This window comes from Neofelis nebulosa, chromosome 9, assembly GCF_028018385.1.
Source record: "Neofelis nebulosa isolate mNeoNeb1 chromosome 9, mNeoNeb1.pri, whole genome shotgun sequence".
NCBI classification, from domain to species: domain Eukaryota; kingdom Metazoa; phylum Chordata; class Mammalia; order Carnivora; family Felidae; genus Neofelis; species Neofelis nebulosa.
Window position 1 is genome coordinate 78,181,835 of NC_080790.1, and position 20,432 is coordinate 78,202,266.

At 42.4% G+C, this 20,432-nt stretch overlaps 1 protein-coding gene across 10 annotated transcripts in view; it reads right to left on the reverse strand.

Annotated features, from left to right (window-relative positions):
• The window catches only part of KANSL3 (KAT8 regulatory NSL complex subunit 3), a 42,766-nt gene that overhangs the window by 11,237 nt on the left and 11,097 nt on the right, over positions 1-20,432 (reverse strand). For 7 of the 10 annotated variants that reach the window (XM_058684297.1, XM_058684298.1, XM_058684302.1 and 4 more), the window contains 15 exons: positions 16,843-16,933; positions 16,531-16,716; positions 10,692-10,823; positions 10,325-10,441; positions 9,976-10,077; positions 9,801-9,872; positions 8,592-8,666; positions 8,258-8,415; positions 5,932-5,995; positions 5,291-5,491; positions 4,928-5,084; positions 3,307-3,384; positions 1,506-1,697; positions 845-929; positions 284-411 (listed from right to left, as the gene is read on the reverse strand). In XM_058684297.1, the coding sequence (XP_058540280.1) occupies positions 284-411; positions 845-929; positions 1,506-1,697; positions 3,307-3,384; positions 4,928-5,084; positions 5,291-5,491; positions 5,932-5,995; positions 8,258-8,415; positions 8,592-8,666; positions 9,801-9,872; positions 9,976-10,077; positions 10,325-10,441; positions 10,692-10,823; positions 16,531-16,716; positions 16,843-16,933 (1,838 nt within the window). Of the gene's footprint in view, positions 1-283; positions 412-844; positions 930-1,505; positions 1,698-3,306; positions 3,385-4,927; positions 5,085-5,290; positions 5,492-5,931; positions 5,996-8,257; positions 8,416-8,591; positions 8,667-9,800; positions 9,873-9,975; positions 10,078-10,324; positions 10,442-10,691; positions 10,824-16,530; positions 16,717-16,842; positions 16,934-18,159; positions 18,204-20,432 lie in introns of all 10 variants that reach the window. The other 3 variants (XM_058684299.1, XM_058684300.1, XM_058684307.1) reach the window with 2 other exon arrangements.

Consider the following 20,432-nt stretch of genomic DNA (forward strand, 5'->3'; position numbering starts at 1 on the left):
TAAGAACACCACAGTGAACACAATACATACATTTCCCACCAGCTATTTCTCCTCCTTATAGTACAAAAGACCCCACCTGCAGACTGGGCTCTTTACTCACTGTAGATATTAAGACCAAGAACTCTCCCACTTTAAAGCTAATTCTAACTTCACATCAAGCCTCTATGAAAGCCTGCAACCCAGAGGAGAATCCTCCAGATTCAGCTGCTTTCCTAGGACCACCTCCAGCAGCAGCTGAAAGGAGATTTTGCTGGGAGGCGGGAAATGCTGGGCTACCAGATACCTGGGAGGGAGCTGCCAGCAGAGGTGGCCACTAGGCGGCTCTGGAGTGTATGCAAGGCACTGGGTGCAGTGCTGCTGGAGACTGAGGAGGCTGGGCTGGCTGAGACTCCCCCTTCAGAAGCATTTGACCTGGAGACGAAGACAGGAGCTCCGTTATTCAAAGGTTGGAGGGCAGCAGACCCCAGCAACACAGGGAGGGTTGTAGGGCCCAGCAAGGCTTTCTAGACACTAGAACCTATAGTTTTCTTTGTTCCACTTTCTGAATCTGGTCTCTAATCCTTCTGAAAGTCAGGCCTAAAATAAAGATTTCAAACCTTAAAGCAAGAGCTATGGGAAGCTTTGCACATTTTCAGTAAAAAAAAATTGAACTGATCCCCTCCCCGCCCCACGGCACCGCCCCCCACCCCCCACCCCCACCAAAAGGGCAAAGATCCCACTGAGAAAAAAGTCACATTCCCAAAACTGACAGAACCCAGACTATCATCTTTCCAAAGCACTAAATGGACCAGAGAAAAGGTAAAAAGAAAGGTTCAGAGCCAGAAAAGCTAAGAAACAGACTCACTTGGTAGTGGTGAGAAGCCCTGTGAGCTCCTTGGGCCCTGCTGAAGTCTGCCCCAGCGTCATGGTGATGGGCTTCCCTCCCGCAACTGCAAAACAGAAAACCCCAAGGCCACTGGTCAGTCCTGCTTGGCCCCTTTCAGGGTTTCACAGCCCAGGCTAAATCCAAAATACTATGAACAAAGACTGGAAGAAGAAAAATGACGAATAAGTAGAACAGTAGAATAGGGAGAGCTGGAGGTATTTTTTCTTCCATTTTCTAAACTTTTTGTAATATTTTATTATATTTTTTTCCTAAAGATTTTAAGTAATCGCTATACCTTCCATGTGGGGCTCAAACTCAGGACCCTGAGATCAAGAGTTGCATGCTCCTCTGAACCAGCCAGGTGCCGGAATATTTTATCTTTAATTGAAACTGATAGAGAACAAAATATAATGATGCTCTGGATGCTCCCCCTGATCCTCATTCTGCCTTCCTGATTATTCTAGTTCAGATCAGGTCACTGCCCACTTTTGCCCCACATGCTACCTTCTGTCTTCTCTGCTCCAGGCACATCTTACACTGAAGTACAGGCTGAGATGTCCAGCAAGTAGCCACCAAGGCAGCAATGATGTGTGCTCTGAGAGAGCTCGGTTTTTATTTAGACAGGCGAAGAGACACTCACCTTCTGGAGCTCCTCCTTGGGAAGGAGTACAAGGCCCTCCAGCTGTGTCCCCTTGGGAGATAAGGGACACCTTAATCTTCGGTCGCTTGGAGGTCTTGCTGCCAGGAAGAGGACTGGAAGGATGGTGGCGCTTCAGCTGGACCCTAAGATCCTCTTTCTCTGCCTCCTCCGTTTGTTCTGATGAAATGGGAACTAAGAGATGGAGCTGAGGTGAGGTCTTCCACAATCCAAAAAAGCCCGAGAGACACTGACAGACAGTAGCAGCAAGGGCATGACTGTGTGTCACATACAAAGTCACACCTCAAAGGCAATTGCCAATGATTCAGTCCCACCTCACTCAGGTCCCATCTGTGGTAGACACCATCTTGTCCTCTCAGGGAATGGCTCCATGCCCAACCCTTACCCTGTTCTGGAGTAGGCTCTGAGGGAGGAAGGGAGCTCTGAGTTGGTAGAAACAAAAAGGAAACGAGAAGACACCCTGATCTTGCCTAGCGAAGGCCAACCAAAAAAGAGAGGACTCACTATAGTGAATATAAGCAGTGCTTCCTGGACTCAAACAATGTGATAATTTTCCTCTTTCAAGCCCAACCTCACATCATACAGCTGGGGGACAGTGAACATTCCACAAAGAAGAAGCAGAGAAGCACACTACCCAGTCCTCTCAAAAAAAGAGACTTTCACAAGGCTCTCGGAGTCCTACTCTGTCCTAAGCGCCCAAGGTTGAAGATTTGCTTGCCAAATGAAGGCAACAAGAAGGATTATTGCCAGGAATTAAGGGTAGCTTTGAGTGGCTACTAGGCAAGGGAGCATCTCAGCCAAGACAACTTTATAGCTCCTGCCCAAAAGTAACAGGGCAATGGTGGTCCATGTCACAACTAGTCCCCAGGTCATTTGCACTAGTACAGAGAAAGGCCAACTGTTCGCACATGAGCTTCCCCCTCCACTGAATCAAACAGACTCATCCTGCACATGGCCAAGCCTCCTGGACTCTGAAGTTATCCTTCAGGTTTCCTCAGAGATCCCCTTCTTTTTTTTTAAATTTATTTTTATTTTAAGTAGGCTTCCCACCCAGCGTGGAGCCCAATGTAGGGCTTAAACTCATGACCCTGAGATCAAGACCTGAGCTGAGATCAAGAATCACACACTTAACCAACTGAGCCACCCAGGCACCTCAGAGATCCCCTTCTTTTTAAAACCAGAAGCCCACTCCAGTCCCTCTTCTTAGCATAGGCAATCAGGGGAAGGGTGAGGAGGAAAGCAGTAGTATATGAGGATGGCGGGCAGGGATGGGGCTCCTGGCCTGGGCCACAGAGAGCTACGCCGGACCACAGGGCAATAACAGCTGGAAGGACCACTTAGGGGACAAATGCAGTGACTAAAATCAGAATAGGAAGGAGAGTAAAAGGGAGAAGAGCTACAGGTTTTATGCTTATTATAAGTGGCTGATGTGCTTGTAGCAGCCAGGATGGAAGCAGGAAACCAGAGACAGGGAGAAAAACACACAAGGAAACTCAGGTTCACAGGCAATGGGCCACAGGCACACATAGGAGAAGCACAGCCAAGAACCACAAGAGACAAAAAAAAGAAAAATCATGAGAGGCCAACAGAAAGTACAGAGAAAAAGCAGACTATGGAGTAAGCAAAAGAAGTCAGCCAAGAAAAGAACTGAAGACAAAAAGGCAGAAAAAGAAAAGTAGGAAACCAGAAACAAATGAGAAACAGAATGGGGAAGGAACTGAGGGAAAAGTGGACAGAAGCAGAGAACAGAGCATGAAAAGGTGAAAGGAAAAGCAATACTCACCAAAAAGACAGGAGGAGGTGCCAGGAGGAAGAGCTTTCCTCACCAGCATATTTTGTTTCAGAAAAGCAGCAAACTGTGCTGGAATGAATCAGAAAGAATTACAGAATCACAGCCAGCCAGAGAAAAGAGAAAAGGAGAGGGAGTAAGAAAAAGATATGAAAATGTTCTAGAAAATGGTCATTATGGGCCCCTTCCAGAATAACTGCATGGGTTCGAAACCTAACTCCCATGGTGATTCCATGGAATCACCTATAACTGAAAATAATAAATGTACCTGCTTCATTTGCCGTTGCCACGATTCAACGAGCAATAGCAAGTCAAGTGCCAAGAAGACAGCATGGCACATAGTCAGGGCTCCATAAAAGTTAGCTATAATCATTCCCTCTTGCCTCTGAGCTCTGTCAAAGTCAGGGCGCTAGGGCTGCTGCTCTGCACCATATTCTGGGTCCTGTTTCAAACCCAGGTCACCAATCACCCTTCAAGAACTCCTTAGATTCTCAACTAATTATCCCCTCCATAAGCAGAGCCAACCACTGGTTCTCTCTTCATCAAAAGCCTATGGAAACACCACCCACCCACCCACCCAGAACTTGGCTCTGGCCACCACTTAAGAAGATCCAGGTCACAGACCATCCACGTGCACACTAGAAGCTTGGCCTTTTTTCCTTTTTTTGTTTTTTTTTGCCTTCACAGATCCCCTCACACACTTGTGCTCCTTGTTAGCACCACTCTTAAGGGCACCTTCTTAAGATGCCTGGGTTTAAGTCCTTTGGCTCTACTAAAAAGAAACACAGGGGAAGTGAGCAGATCAGCCTGTTGTCATCTCTACATCTCTCTACTGGACAGCCAGCTCTGGTGCTGCCACTTTCCAGGCACGTGAGACCTCAGATGATACATGCTCCTGGATACATACACACACAATGACCAAGGGGCCTTACCTCAGGGCTGCCCAACAGGATCAAAATGGGGGCATGGGGAGAGCCACTGTTTCTTTTCCACCCACCCGCAAAACTCTCCCTTTTCTGTGGCTTTAGTAGCACTCATTGTTCTCCAAACTCTGATCTCAACCATACAAACATTTCCCAGTCTACTCTAAAACCTATCTGCAGAAAGACTGATAAACTTCACTGAAAGTCTCAATATGGGAGGCTGAACCTTCAAGGTGGAAACAAAGAAAGGGCATGATGCCAGTTGAGTTGCCCTGGAATCTGATGAATAAAGCTAATCACCCTGTCCACATGATCTGAAGAGTGTCCTGACTGCAGGAGTGGCTGGGCAGGGCCTAAAACAGAAGAAGTAGCTTCCCCAACTGGGAGTCAGAAAAAATTTTTAGGCAAATACACATGGAGTCAGCTCATAAAGCCTAACTCCCCAGAACACCAATGCAAAGCTATAATTAGTGGAACTATACAACCCCACTGATGCACAGACCTTTTGTGATGTCTTACTCTTGAAAACAATCCTCAGTATTCATTTCAACCTAATTTTGTTTGAACAGAAATGTGGGAAACGGTGCCTCTCACATGCCCCAGAAGTTACAGATGTCAATACTTTCCAAATGCCATATGATGTCACTGCAGAAGATAACCTGAGAGGCTACTAGGCCAGGAAGAGCCAATACCTTGGGCTTGTTTGTGGGTCAGCACAGCTTCTGTCCGCTGCACATGTCTCTTCAGGAGCTGAGAGCTCCCGATTTGACTGGACTTCTGGGCAGAGGTCACTGTGGTCACTTTGGTCTTGGGACTGGAAGTGGGGCTGCTGGACACACTGGAAAGATCCTGAGTAGGGTGAGAAGAGTAAGAGCTGAGCCAATGCTGTTTGGATTTAACCATTAATTATCAAGTCCCCTGGAATTCCCTGGTCAGGAATTCTCCTCAAAGCAACTCTAAGGCCTACAGCACTGGCAAAGTAGACAAGCATCCCTAGGAACCAAATCCACAGTCTTCCTTCCCCAGCAAAAGCACTCCCTCCCTGCCTACATTACCTCTGAGCCTGAGGGTGAGGCAGGAAGCTTGGCAGCTGGTGAGGCAGGCCGACTGCCCCGCTCAGGAACCTCAAAGGCCAGGTCTCTGCGGGCTGCATCCCGAGGCTTCTTCTTCTTCTCAGCATCCTGATCCCGAGGCTCGGAGCCCATGTGCCCTTCGGTGCGAGTGAGCACTCCAGTCAGAAAGTCCACGATCTCATCCTAGTATGAAGAGGGGCCCAGGCCGCTGAGTCCTTCAGTCTAGGGAATAGGAACCTCCCCGACAGGGTTAACTCAATTCAATCAACCCTGCCTTTGGCGTCAGGTGTGCCTTCAGTCCTTCTCCAGGCACACAGAGCCAGGCACAAATCCAAGCCTCAGTCAAAGACCAGCAGGAGCCTATGCCCCAAGGCCTCTGTGGGGTGGTGTTCTGGGATGGTTGTGCTCCCTCACTCCTCCAATAAACTCTTTCTCTCCTGATGCTCTGTATGCATCTTAGACTGTCACTCTCATTTCCCCTTTCCTTTGCTTATGATTTAGTTCTACCAGAGGCCCCAGTGGATACTCCTTCAGAGCCAAAGAGGCTGCTGCCAACAAGATCAAGCCTAAAGGTTATAGAAAGGCAAGCCTAGCTGAGAAAAACACATAAAGCAACTGTGTACCTGAATACATCTGTCCACCATGCTCTGAGTCAGTCCCTCTGATTTCTTCTTTGTTTTGCTTATTCTAAGAGACAGAGACAGAGAGGAGAAAATGGCATCACATGGAAGCGAGAATGGGTTTCTCTTCTGTGTTGGTTCTTTTCTAGGCTCAGGAAGGAGGACTACGTTAGCCCTCACGCAGTTATCACAACCTCTCTGAACCTGTTTCCATGTCTGCAAAACGGGGAATCATAACACCTCACTCATGGAATAGTGAGGATTACAAAAATAACACATATAAAAAAACAAATAACATATGGAAATTGCCTAGGACTGTATACTACAGAAGTCCTATACCTTTGGCTTCACAGATAAACTCTATCTGACTTCTAAGACCTTATCTAGAAGTCTCCCAACGGAGGCCCAAACCCTGAGATCACTGGTTGCTGTTGAAATGAGATTAGTAGAAGAGGAAAGGTGGTCACAGGTTAGTTCTAAAGGGATAAGAGAAAATGGCCACAGACGGCTGCATTCTCCTCTTTGAAAGCTAGTCTGAAAACCCCTGGTTTCTGACTGGGGGCCTCAGCAAAGAGAAAAACAGAGCCCCCAATGACAGGGTAGAGAACAACATTCTGAGTCTCCAAATTCTGAGACCCAATTTACTGGCTGTTGGCCTCTAACCTAGGGTAGCACCCTCATCTTACAGATAAGGATCGCTGAGTCCCAAAAGTTAAGCAGTTTACCCAAGCTTCTTAGCAAAGCAGCCAAAACGAAATTAAGGTCTCCCAATCCTCAGGCTGATGCTCATGGCATCATGCAAATATGTCTCATAAGCAGCCTCCTGACACAACTCCATGAAGGTATCCCCACCTCTCATGTTCCCTCCCTGCCACTCAACACACACGATACCTTTCTACAGATAAGAACGTCTGAATGACCAACAAAGACAATCAATTTACATGAAAACACTACCTTGAGAACCAAAGCATTTGCTTCTAGGCCCAAAAGAAGCTGCCAAATGACAAAGACCAGGACTTCTCCAAAACATCTCTGGGTAAGAAACTGACAAGACAGATGGGGGCAGATACTTGCTTTAAGCTACTAGCTAAAAAACACAAATGAAATTAATCTCGGGGCGCCTGGGTAGCTCAGTCAGTTAAGCATCTGACTTTGGCTCAGGTCATGATCTGATCTCATGGTGAGTTCGAGCCCTATGCTGGCCTCTATGCTAACAGCTCAGAGCCTAGAGCCTATTTTGTATTCTGTGTCTCCCTCTCTCTCTGCCCATCCCCCAACTCATGTTGTCCCTCTCTCTCAAAATTATAAACATTAAAGAAAGTTTTTAAGAAATTAAATCTCTAAAATTGAGCGTATAAAAAAAGGAAGCCCAATAAATGACACAATCTCTTTTTCAGTAATTTCATGAAAACACAATTAAAGTCCCTACAGGCAGCCAGTCTTGTAAGGGACCAGTGGCCATCTCAATGACCAAAGGTGCCCCTTCCAAACTCTGGCTGTTTTTACTCCAAAATACATAAAACGATGCTTAATACAAATAGAAAATCTAAGTTCACATACATCCTTAGTAAGGAAAGAAAATATAAAAAATGCCTACCCCACTGAAAGCACAGTGACCAAGACTGCCTTCACAAGGTCTCAAAGTATCTCCTTCCCATAGGGTGACTACTAATCACAAAGGGAAATATAGTAACTTTACAGTGGAGAAACCTGGAAGATGCCACCTTAACCACACAATCAAGGTTAACACCATCTATGATAAGACACATCAACATCATGTATCCCCAGAGAAGATGTGCTGAGGGCTTATCACCTCTCGCATTCCTGCCAAAAATGCATATGCTCTACCTAATCACAAAATGTTAAAAACCTACATTGAGGGGCAGCCTACAAAATAACTGGCCACAAGTCTTTAAGATGTCAAGGTCATGAAAGACTAAGGAATAGTATCAAATTCATGGAGACTGAGGAAACAAAGCAACTAAAAACAACATGTGATCCTGGACTGGATACCGCACAGAAAAAGGACATCAGTGAAACAATGGACACTATCAGCACCTACAGATTATAGTGTCATACAATGTTAATTTTCTCATTTTGATAATTATACTTTGGATATGTGAGACATCAACACGTGGAAATCTGAGTTAAGGGTATGTAAGAATTTTTTGTACTATTTTTGCAACTCTTTATAAATCTGAATTAGTTCATGTAAAACAGTTCCCGTTTTCACAGAAGCAGATTTAGTCTATAGTTACATCATCACTTCACAGGCATCTCTCCAACACTGTAACATGGCTCTCTCACAGCTCTGGGAGAACCTACGCACCTGAGATTATCGTCAGCTCCCCCAACTACCACCAAGCTGTTCTCAGCTCGAATCTTCTCCCGGAAATCCTCCATGGCTTCAGGATGACACTGCAAGGAATTCTGCCCAATGACAAAGAGGACTGGAGTCTTCATATCCAAGAGGGGATCATCCACATCCTAAAACATGTATAAATTTTACTATCAGCCAATTAATATTCACTGTGCACTGACCTGGCAAGTCCACTGAGGGGAGTCAGCCTGGCAACTACAGTCACTAACCAGTTTGGGCGAGGTATGCACCCCCTTACCCTTACCAGTCAATGACCCAGCAATCAGCTACACCCCATGCTTACCCCTCTGGGACCATCCACAGTAAGTAAAGGAAACCCAAGGCAGACAACTGCAGTGACGTACTCCATCACTGACACCTGGAAATAATACAAAAGTTTGTCTCAAGGTCAACTTCACTGTAGCTACATCCAGAGCTACCACCCAGAGTCCAGAGGTAGTCCAGACCTACCAGCTAATCCCATCTCCTCCCCACCAGTCCTAATCCTCAAGGGTACCAGCCATAGTGGCTGCAGTAAGAGCACAGGGCACAAGATACACTGTACCACCTGGAGAACTGAAGCCCTGAGAGGATCCCAGTAGAGGGCTGAACCACAGGATGGGAAGTTCAGTGCTTCCAATCCTACCAATTCTCTATACTAATGTCTTGTTCACTTTTTCCTCCACTAATAGCAAATGCAATCAGGAGAACACAAATATTGCTCTTCTTCCTTACATGAAGAAAATCTCTCCTTTTTGAATTTAATAGTTAGCTCCAGGCACTTGCAGTCGCTGACTAAATTCTGCCATTCCCAGGACCAGGGAGTTTAGGGAGATAGCCCTCTTCTTCTGGTGGCCCTGGATGTCATACTTAACCAGACGACATGAAGCAGCACAGACTTCGCTTATTTGATCCACTTGAAAACTGGGGCTTTGGACAGGTCAGGGACACTTACACAAGCTAATGTACGTAAAATAATAAAGAAAAGGTTCCCTGATGTCTTAGAAAGGCATAAAATATGAACACAACATCAAATTCCAAAGCTATTAAAATTTATGCCTGTTACAATTATCTTTTTTTTTGGTGGGGTTTTTTTGGTTTTTTTTTAGGTGAGAGAATAGTATTTACATTTGGGGGTGGGGGAAGAATATTTTTTTCAGAAATACATGCTGAAATATATATAAATGAAATGATATTTGGGATTTTCTTCAAAATAATCGGAGGAAAGAGAAAGTGGGCAGGAGTAAGATGAAAAGAGCCTGATCATAAGTTAATCACTGGTAACACTGGGTGAGGGGCTCACAGGGTTTATTATAGGACTATTCTCCTTTTAAGTTTTTGCTTAAAATTTTCACAATAAAGTTAAAAAATCGTCTTCTACACTTTAAAATGCATTTATGTAGGCAGATCATCTAGCACAGTGCCTGGAACATAAAAAAGAACTCAGTGGTAGCAATCAGCAGTACTAGTATCTATCATAGGACAACCTCCAAATGAGATGGGAATTACTTACGTGACAGGCCACCAATGCTCCTGTATTCCAGCCAATCAAGATAATGGGTTTGTGGGGGAAATGGCTGTGAATCTTTGCGGGAAGAGAAAGCAGACAGTAAGACAGGAGGCTATAGCTGGGTGCAGAACAACCCCAGAACGCTGGGTGTGCCCCAGTGAACTGAGGGCATTCTCACCTCCAGCACTTTGCTTCTCACTGCCCCAATCATATGCTCAAGACACTGCAGAACTCCTACTCCACTACCATTGTTCAGCAGATGGGTGGCTACGGGGATGACCTAAAGGAAAGAAAGTGGCAGCCATACCAGCAGAAGTTAGTTTCAAATCTTCTCTCAATTCTGCCTAACCTACCCTAAATCTCTTCAACCTTGGATAAGCACCATTCAAATTAAAAACCAAAAGAGAGTGGAGGGGATGCTCAACATTTAAGTCCATCCATTTTGATCCCCTCCTGCATTCTGTCTGCTTAGTCCTCCAAGCCTCTATGTCCACCCAGGAGACAGTTCCGCTTGTTCCCACACATACCTTGCCTAAGCAGGATAGCTGAGATTGCCAGAAGCGGTGGCGGCGTGAGGTGGGGAACACGGAGCTGGAAGGCCCAGAGGACGCAATGAGAATGAGAGGAGAGCCAGGGAGTTTGCTCTAAGAAGAAAGAACCCCAACAGAGAACCAGTGAGGAAGAGGTGCTGCTCCACAAAATCCCAAGTATCCCAATACCTTTCTTATCCCAACCAATGCTAATTTCCTTATGAAACTATGCTAAGCAGTATACACAACCAGTTATTAATGGGAAAAGTTAAACAAGTCATTTATTACCCTCTTGCTAAGATTCTGAGACTGGATTCTAAAAACTTCATGGGCCAAAGTTAAGTTTTGAGCTGCTCTAACTTACTGGTTTGTTATGAGAAAGCACCCCCACAGCAGGATCCCAGGGCCTCTTCAACAGGAGGGACAAGGCCTCAGCTCCTGCAGCCCCAGTCTTCGTGTTAGATGACACAAGCATCCGGTCAATCAAAGTAGGGATCTAAAAGCAAAAGCAAAGATGCTTCCAGTGTGAAGCAAGAGACCTGTCCACCACAGTAATAGGGTGGGAGGACAGAACCCCATTATGAGCCACAGACAGACTTCAACTAAGCCTCTCAAACTTTACTCAGGGGCAAAAGTACAAATAAGTGGATAGTTGAAAAGTATGTCTCCCATCACTGAAGGTAAACGGATACACTCCTCTGGAAAGGACCCCAGTGATATGCATCAAGAGACTTAAATTCATTCCTATCCCTTTCCCAAAGGATTCTACTTCTGAGAACCTTTCCCAACAAAATATATCAAAACCACAAACACACACATATAGGGTTCACGGAGGGGGGGGGGGGGCGGGGGAGGGGAATGCAAAAGATAAATTCTCTCTCAATAATAATCAAAAAGATGAAACAACCTAAATATATCTGTAAGAGTGGTTAAGCAAATTATCCATATAACTAGATATTAAGGGTTAATTTAAGGTATTTAAAAGAATTTGTAGTAACACAGGAACACAACTTTACTAAAATATTAAAAATAAAATAGAGAAAAAGTGCTGTTAGAGAATATGACAAAATATTAATAGTGATCTTTATGGAGTTATGGACAGCTCTTCCCTTTTTAGATTGCTGTATTTTCTAAATTTCTTCAATGAACATATTGATTTTATAAATTTTTTTTTTTAAATCTGCATTTTCATCTAGAATACTGCCTTCAAACTTTGGCATATTAAGGAAATCTGTTATTGTGTTCAAAATAATATAACTTATGTATTGTGTATATTGTGATTTATACTATATCCTATTTTTCACTATTCACCAGAAATGTGACCTCACAGATGTGTAAAATATAAGTTTCAGACATTCTAATGCTTACACTGAGAAGAAATATCTCTGGGAATTTCACATTACCCACAAAAGGTCAAAGTGACCTAGGGAAAAGGAAAAATTTTTTAATGTTAAAGGTAGTCTTTAGAAAAACAAAAAGGTTTTGAGAAACTGGACAATGAAAAGTACAATGGTGATGTGGGTTATAAAAGGTCAATCCACAGCTAACACCATACCCAATAGTGAAAAGCTAAGAGATTTCTTCTAAGATCAGGAACAATATAAGAATGCCCACTCTTACTACTTTTATTCAACGCAGTATTACTATTAGTCCTAGCTAGAGCAATTAGACAAGAAAAATAAAAGGCATCCAAATTAGAAACGAAGAAGTAAAACTGTCACTATTTGTAGCTGACATATTATATACAGAAAACCCTAACAACTCCACCAAAAAGCTGTTAGAACTAATAAACAAATTCATGGCACAAAAACAGACACTCAGATCAATGGAACAGAACAGAGAACCCAGAAATGGACACACAAACGTATGGTCAACTAATCTTTGACAAAGCAGGAAAGAATATCCAATGGAATAAAGCAGCAAGTGCTTCTGGGAAAACTGGACAGCAACATGCAGAATGAACCTGGACCACTTTCTCAACCATACACAAAAATAAACTCAAAATGGATGAAAGACCTAAATGTAATAAGGCAGGAAGCCATCAGAATCCTCAAGGAGAAAGCAAGCAAAAACCTCTTTGACCTTCTTACTTCTTACTTCAACACATCTCCAGAGGCAAAGGAAACAAAAGCAAAAATGAACTATTGGGACCTCATCAAAATAAAAAGCTTCTGCACAGTGAAGGAAACAATCAGCAAAACTAAAAGGCAATTGACAGAATGGGAGAAGATATTTGCAAACAACATCTCAGATAAAGGGCTGGTATCCAAAATCTATAAAGAACTTATCAAATTCAACACCCAAAAAACAATCCAGTGAAGAAACGGGCAAAAGACATGAATAGACGTCTCCAAAGAAGACATCTAGATGGCCAACCGACACATGAAAAAATATTCAACATCACTCATCATCAGGGAAATACAAATCAAAACCACAATGAGATACCACCTCACACCTGTCAGAATGGCTAACATTAACAACTCAGGTAACAACAGATGTTGGCAAGGATGTGGAGTGAGAGGATCTCTTTTGCACTGCTGGTGGGAATGCAAACTGGTGCAGCCACCCTGGGAAACAGTCTGGAGGCTTCTGAAAGAATTAAAAATAGAACTACCCTATGACCCAGCAATTGCACTACTAGGTATTTATCCAAGGGATACAGGTATGCTGTTTCAAAGGGACGTAGACACCCCAATGTTTATAGCAGCACTATCAACAAAGCCAAAGTATGGGAAGAGCCCAAATGTCCATCAATAGACGAATGGATAAAGAAGATGTGTGTGTGTGTGTGTGTGTGTGTGTGTGTACACACACACACACACACACACACACACACATACATATATATAGTGGAGTCTTACTCAGCAATCAAAAAGAATAAAATCTTGCCATTTGCAAGTCAGTTAAGTGTCATCCACTATGTGGATGGAACTAAAGGGTATCATGCTAAGGGAAATCAGAGAAAGACAAATGTCATATGACTTCATTCGTATGAGGACTTTAAGACACAGAACAGATGAACACAAGGGAAGGGAAGCAAAAATAATATAAAAACAGGGAGGGGGACGAAACATAAGAGACTCTTAAATATGGAGAACAAACAGAGGGTTACTGGAGGGATTGTGGGAGGGAGGATGGGCTAAATGGGTAAGGGGCATTAAGGAATCTACCTCTGAAATCATTGTTGCACTATATACTAACTTGGATGTAAATTTAAAAAATTTAATTTAATTAAAAGAAAAGAACTAATAAATTCAGTAAAGTTTCAGGATACAAAATCCATATACAAACATCTGTCACATTTCTATACACTAATAACTAACTAGTAGAAAGAGAAACTTAAAAGACAATCCTGCTTACAACTGTATCAAAAAGAATAAAATACCTAGGAATAAATTTAACCAGGGAAGTGAAAGACATGTGCACTGAAAAATGTAAGACGTTAATGAAAGAAACTGAAAAAGACACAAACAGATATTTTTGCTCACAGATTGGAAGAATGTCATTAAAATATCCAAAATATCCAAAATACCCAAAGCAATCTGCAGATTCAATGCAATACCTATTAAATTCCAACAGGACTTTTCACAGAAATAGCACAACCCTAAAATTTGTATGGAACCACAAAAAAAAAAAAACCCCACCAAATATCCAAAGCAATCATGAGAAAGAACAAAAGCTAGACACATCATGCTCCCTGATTTCGAACTATATTATCAGGCAATGGAAATCAAAACAGTATGATTGAGGCATAAAAACAGACACATGGATCAAAGAAACAGAATAGACAACCCAGAAATAAACCTATGCTTATATAATCAATTACTCTATGACAAAGGCAAGAATACCATGGGGCAAATACAGTCTCTTCAACAAATTATGTTGAGAAAACCAGACAGCTACATGCAAAAGAATGAAACTGGACCACTTTCTTATACCATACACAAAAATAAATTTAAAATGGATTAAAGATCTAAATGTGAGATCTGAAACCACAAAACTCCTAGAAGAAATCACAGGGGCGCCTGAGTGGCTCAGTCAGTTAAGTGTCTGACTTCAGGTCAGGTCATGACCTCACAGTTCGTGGGTTCAAGCTCAGCATCGGGCTCTGTGCTGACAGCTCAGAGCCTGGAGCCTGCTTCAGATTCTGTGTCTCCCTCTCTCTTTGCCCCTCCCCTATTCTCTCTCTCTCTCTCAAAAACAAACAAACATTACAGGAAGGAAGGAAGGAAGGAAGGAAGGAAGGAAGGAAGGAAGGAAGGAAGGAAGGAAGGAAGGAAGGAAGAAACTATAGGCAGTAATCTCTTGGACACTGACCTTAACAACATAATTATGGATATGTTCCCTCAGGCAAGAAAAACAAGCAAAAATAAACTATTGGGATTACACCAAAATAAAAAGGTTTTGCACAGCAAAAGAAACCATCAACAAAATGAAAAGGCAACCTCCTAAATGGGAGAAGATATTTGCAAATGATAGATCTGATAAGGAGTTAGTATCCAAAATACATAAAGAACTTATGCAACTCAACACCAAAAAATAAATAACCCAATTAAAAAATGGGCAGAGGACCTGAATACTTTACCAAAGAAGGCATGCACGTGGCCAATAAACACATGAAAAGATGCTCAACATCATTAACCATGAGGGAAATGCAAATTAAAACCACAAGCACTCACCACCTTATACCAGGTAGAATGGCTAATATCAAAATGACAAAAAATAACAAGTGTTGGCAAGGATGTGGTGATAAGGGAACCCTTGTGTGCACTATTATTGGGAATGTAAATTGGTGCAACCACTGGGGAAAACAATATGGAGGTTCCTCAAAAAATTAAAAATAGAATTACCATATGAACCAGAAATTCACTGCTGGGTATTTATCCAAAGAAAATGAAAACACTGGAGTGCCTGGTTAGCTCAGTCAGTTAAGAGTTCAACTCTTGATTTCAGCTCAGGTCATGATCTCATAGTCGTGGGATCAAGCCCCATGTTGGGCTCGGCACTGAGCATGGAGCCTACTTGGGATTCTCTCTCTCTCCCCCACTCTCCTGCTTCTCCCCTGCTCACACACTCTCTCTCTCAAAACAAATAAACATTAAAAAAAGAAAAAAAAAGAAAAAGAAAACACTAATTTGAAAAGATATAATAAGCACCTCTATGTTCACTACAGCATTATTTGTAATAACTAAGGTATGCAAGCAACCAAGTACCCACCAAAAGATGAATGGATAAAGATGATGTGGTGTATATATATAATGGAATATACTCAGCCATGAAAAAGAATGAGATTCTGCCATCTGTGACAACATGGATGGACCTGAAGGATATTATGCTAAGTGAAGTAAGTCAGAGAAAGACAAACACCAAGTGATTCCACTTATATGTGGAATCTAAAAAACAAATGAACAAGCTACAAAACAGACTCATAAATACAGAGAACTGGTGGTTGCCAGAGGAAAGACAGTTGGGGGACAGGCGAAATAGGTAAAGGGGATTAAGAGATATAACTTCCAATTATAAAATAAGTTATGTCACAGAGATGAAAAGTACAGCATAGGAAATATAGTCAATAACACTATAATAACATTCTATGGTGACAGATGGTGACTACACTTACTGTGGGGAACACTTGAGTAATGTACAGAATTGTCAAGAAACTATGCTGCACACCTGAAACTATATCCCAATTATGCTTCAATAATAAAAATAAAAAATAAATTTTAAAAAATTTTAGACAGAACCTGATAGTCTAAGAAGAATCTGAGAATAGAGGAACCACTGCTGAGAGCGCAGCCTAGAATGGACAATGCTCTGGAAAACTCCCCACTCTGCAATCCTGTACTCCAAACAGCTAAGTCGGCTTCTTGCCTCCTTCTCAACACGCCTCCCTGTTAAGTCCTTTGTCTCCTCTGTGGTAATTCTTTTCTCATCTGACCTCAGAGGTGACTCAAACCACCAGCTGCAGACAGGACTAGAGAGGCTAAAGTACATTTTGGTTTTCAAGCCCTACGCTCCATCCTGGAGACAGGAGGACTGAAGACATTTACACCAGACAAAACGTGAAATGATAACACGTCTCCTATTTAGCTTCAGTCATGTCCTCCAGGCTGACCAGGCAGTGACCTTGCCCAACCCCACTTCCTGAACCCACAGCAGAGACTGCTACCCCAGGATAGGACAGATGCCAATCACAGCCTTACCTTCCCTTTCAGTGTCTGCAAAGCATCCAGGTAGGCAGCCAGCATGGGCAGACTCAAGGTCTCCACCAGGGTGGTATGCAGCCACTGGATCAGCTTGGTGTCCCAGCTCACGCTTGCGAGAGCCTGCCGCACTCTCCTCGCACACTTGTCCACAGCAACACGGCGTAGTACTGGCTCATTGCAAGCCTGGATGATGTAAGTGAAGTGATAACACATGAAGGGCCACCTTATTAACAACTGGAGTAGGTAGGGGGATCGTCAAGGTAGTAAGCCAGTAAGGCTGAACAAGGCAGAGCCCTTCTAGAGTCTTACCCCTTCATTGGCCAAGCGGGCAAGCCGGTCAGACTGCAGGGCTTTGAGGATCTTGTTAAAGAGCTTGTTCTGGGCCATTGTCCAACCAGTCCTATAAGAGAAACTCTGAGGAATTAAAGTCAAACTCCGGAGACACTCCTCATGCAAGTACACTGTACAAAGATTACGCCACTTTTTTTTTTTTTTTTTTTTTTGGTCTCCACTGTGAAACAATAGAACTCAAAGCAGCTTTAATCTAAGACCACTGAGCTAAAGCACAAGACCTAGATTCTGGTCCCAATCCTGCCCATAAGTCACCTTAGTTTACATTTATATTAATATATATACTATAAGTCAAAACCAGTTATGAGTGAAATTTTTTCAGGGCTAGCAAAGCTAATTATCTAGAGGCTAAAATAATCCACTAATAAAAGCATGGCACCATTGCACAAATATATTTGAATTTCAAGAGTTTCAAGAGTTTAATATTTCACAAAAAAAGACAGCATGAACAAGCATTTTAGTGTACTAAAACCTCAGACTAAGATAAGAGGCCTATTTTAATTAGCTTTAGGGGGGGTCTAGGTGGCTTAGTCGGTAGAGCGTGTGACTTTCAATCTCGGGGTTGTGAGTTTGAGCCCCACGGCGGGTGTAGAGATTACTTTAAAAAACATAAATAAATAAGTAAGTAAGTAAATAAATAAATAATAAATTAGCTTTCTTTTTTAAAGTAGTCTTCACACCCAGTGTGGACCCCAACACAAGGCTTGAATTCACAATCCTGAGATCAAGACCTGAGCTGAGATCAAGAATTGGATGCTTAGCTAACTGAGCCACCCAGGCACCCCAAAAATAATGCTTTAGGAATATAACAGATGACGCTTTTCTCCCACTCCCTAATATTCCACCCCATACTACCTCTCTCCCTTTTCTGTGTATATTTTTAATATTTTTCTGTATACTACACAATTAGCAAATTAACTTTTGAATGGTCTGTTCCATGTAAGTTAGTACTGAACCATACTCACATGCCACTGGCATACACACTTCTACTTTGATTAGGGAAGGCTTTGTGTATTGTCCTCCAACTTAGCTGTAAACTCCCTGCAACTAGTCCTCCTGCTCTTGTTCCCACCTCATCACACCTCATTACAAGGGGCTTTTAAAGCCTCCTTCAGCCCATTCCTGGCAATCTTAATGACTCTGATACTCCCAACTCTGGTCAGTAATCTTCGTAAAGAGATTAAGAGAAAGTAATAGATGCCCAATCAATATTTATTAACTCCCACTGCCTTAAAAAAAACCACACACACACAAAAAAACTGGTGATGAAGTTACCTTTAAAAAAACAATTTAAGTGGATGCCAGACCCAAATGAGAACCTGGAATGAGATCATAGCAGCATTTTAATCAGTAGGGTTAAAGTAAGTAGCTCTGAGATGACCACTAGCCAATAGGAAGAAGAAATCTGGACACCTACGTATCACTATACCAAAATAAATTCTAGGTAGAAAAGTTAAATATTAAAAAATATAAAGTTACAAAAGGAATAGGAAAAAAGTGGCAAATATATATTTACCCAGAATGAGCGAGACATTTCTAACTATGACCTAAGACCTAAACAGAAGCCATAAAAGAAAAATAAATATTAAAGATATAAAGATTAATAAAAATTTCAAACTTCTGTAAAGGAAAACACTAAACTATCATAAACAAAGTCAAAACGCAATGGAAAAAGTACTTGCCATTTCATTAAAATAGAAAAAGCCTCCAGAAAATTAGTGAGGAAGTGACAAAACACTCGAAACGAAAACAATGGGCAAAGAAAATGAAAAGGCAGTTCACACAAAAAAAGTAAACTCCCTTCAAAATCAAACATGCAAATTAAAGTCATAAAACATTATTTTTCACCTATCAAATGGGTGAAGTTACAAAGTTATCAGGTTATTAAACATTAAAGTTATTAAAAGTTATTGAAGATTAAATAAATATGAAGTTATTATTTAGTGACTTAAAAGTTATTAAGAAGTTTACTAATACTCTGTGTTCTGAAAATGTAAGAAAATAGGTCTCTCCATAGTTTGTTGATGGAAATATAAATTAGTACAACCTTTTGGAAAGTCAGTTTGGAAAATCAATTACGGGGGAAAAAGAAAATCAATCAAAAAACCTAAGTCAGATCATGTCACTCTGCTCAAAGGCCTTTAGTGGCCCCATTTCAATCAGTTGAAAACAACCACCTCCTTACAGTCTAGACCCAACAGTCTCTCCAACCTCATCATCCCTGACTGCCCCTGACCTACTACTGGGCTTCACCACATGCCCCAACCCACTCTCCACACACCCTATAAGCTTCTACATCACAGACTGGGCCCTTGCCATCCATCCCTTCTACCTGAAACAATGGCTCCTTCTCCTTCAGGTTGTTGCTCAAACATCACCTTCTTTTTTTTTTTTTTTTTTCAACGTTTATTTATTTTTGGGACAGAGAGAGACAGAGCATGAACGGGGGAGGGACAGAGAGAGAGGGAGACACAGAATCGGAAACAGGCTCCAGGCTCTGAGCCATCAGCCCAGAGCCTGACGCGGGGCTCGAACTCACGGACCGTGAGATCGTGACCTGGCTGAAGTCGGACGCTTAACCGACTGCGCCACCCAGGCGCCCCTCAAACATCGCCTTCTAATGAGCCTTCCCCTGACTCAACCTTATTTAAAACTACCAACACCCAGATTTCCTATTCCCCTTTCCAGCCAGCTCCCCACCTCATGCTCCATTTTACTTCTTTGTTTAGTCTGTCTCCCTCTGCTTGAATGTAAATGCCAAGATGGCAGGGATTTTTATCGGTTTTAAGTGTTACATCCCCAGCATGTAAAAGTGTCTGACACATAAGAGCCACTTTTTTAAACATTTGCTGAATAAATGGACGAACTGTATGCACATTCATTACATACCAAGCCTTGTAAACAGCTGAGTACAGATTCCAACCCTCACACTCCCTACCACACTAAGCACATGGGTACTGAGCAGGAGAGGAATGCCAAAACAGGACTCAGGTTCAACTGTCAACTGAGCCCTTCCTGATACCAGGATGGGCAAACTGAAGGAGGCTGCTTGAAACTTCAACAATCTCAATTTTTCTTACTCTATAACAGACTAGTATCCCTTCCATCATACACCACCACCAAGATACCCTATTTTATACAGGTCATCTAAGAATACTAGTAACATGGCCCAGTAAATATGCAGATGCAGGGCAAATTACCCTTTGTTATTCACTTTTTACAACTATCCTATACTGTCCTTAGAGTAAATACCCTCTAGAAAGGGAAAAAATAATGGTCCTCAGTAAAATAAAAAAATAAAATCTCCACCTTGGTGGAGGTTTTACAACTCACTAGTTACACACAGTCCAGGAGAACACTAACTAGGAGCCAGGACTCTAATCAGCTCTGTAATAAAGAGCTTGCTGTGTGTCTTCAGTATCCTTGTCTGTAAAATAGGTGTGGAAAGCACGACCTCTGAGGACCTCCTTCCAGCAACCAAAAACTCAGGTAGCTATGATAACTGACGAAGCAGAAGTTTTAAGAGAGTAGCTGAAGTCCATGATCAA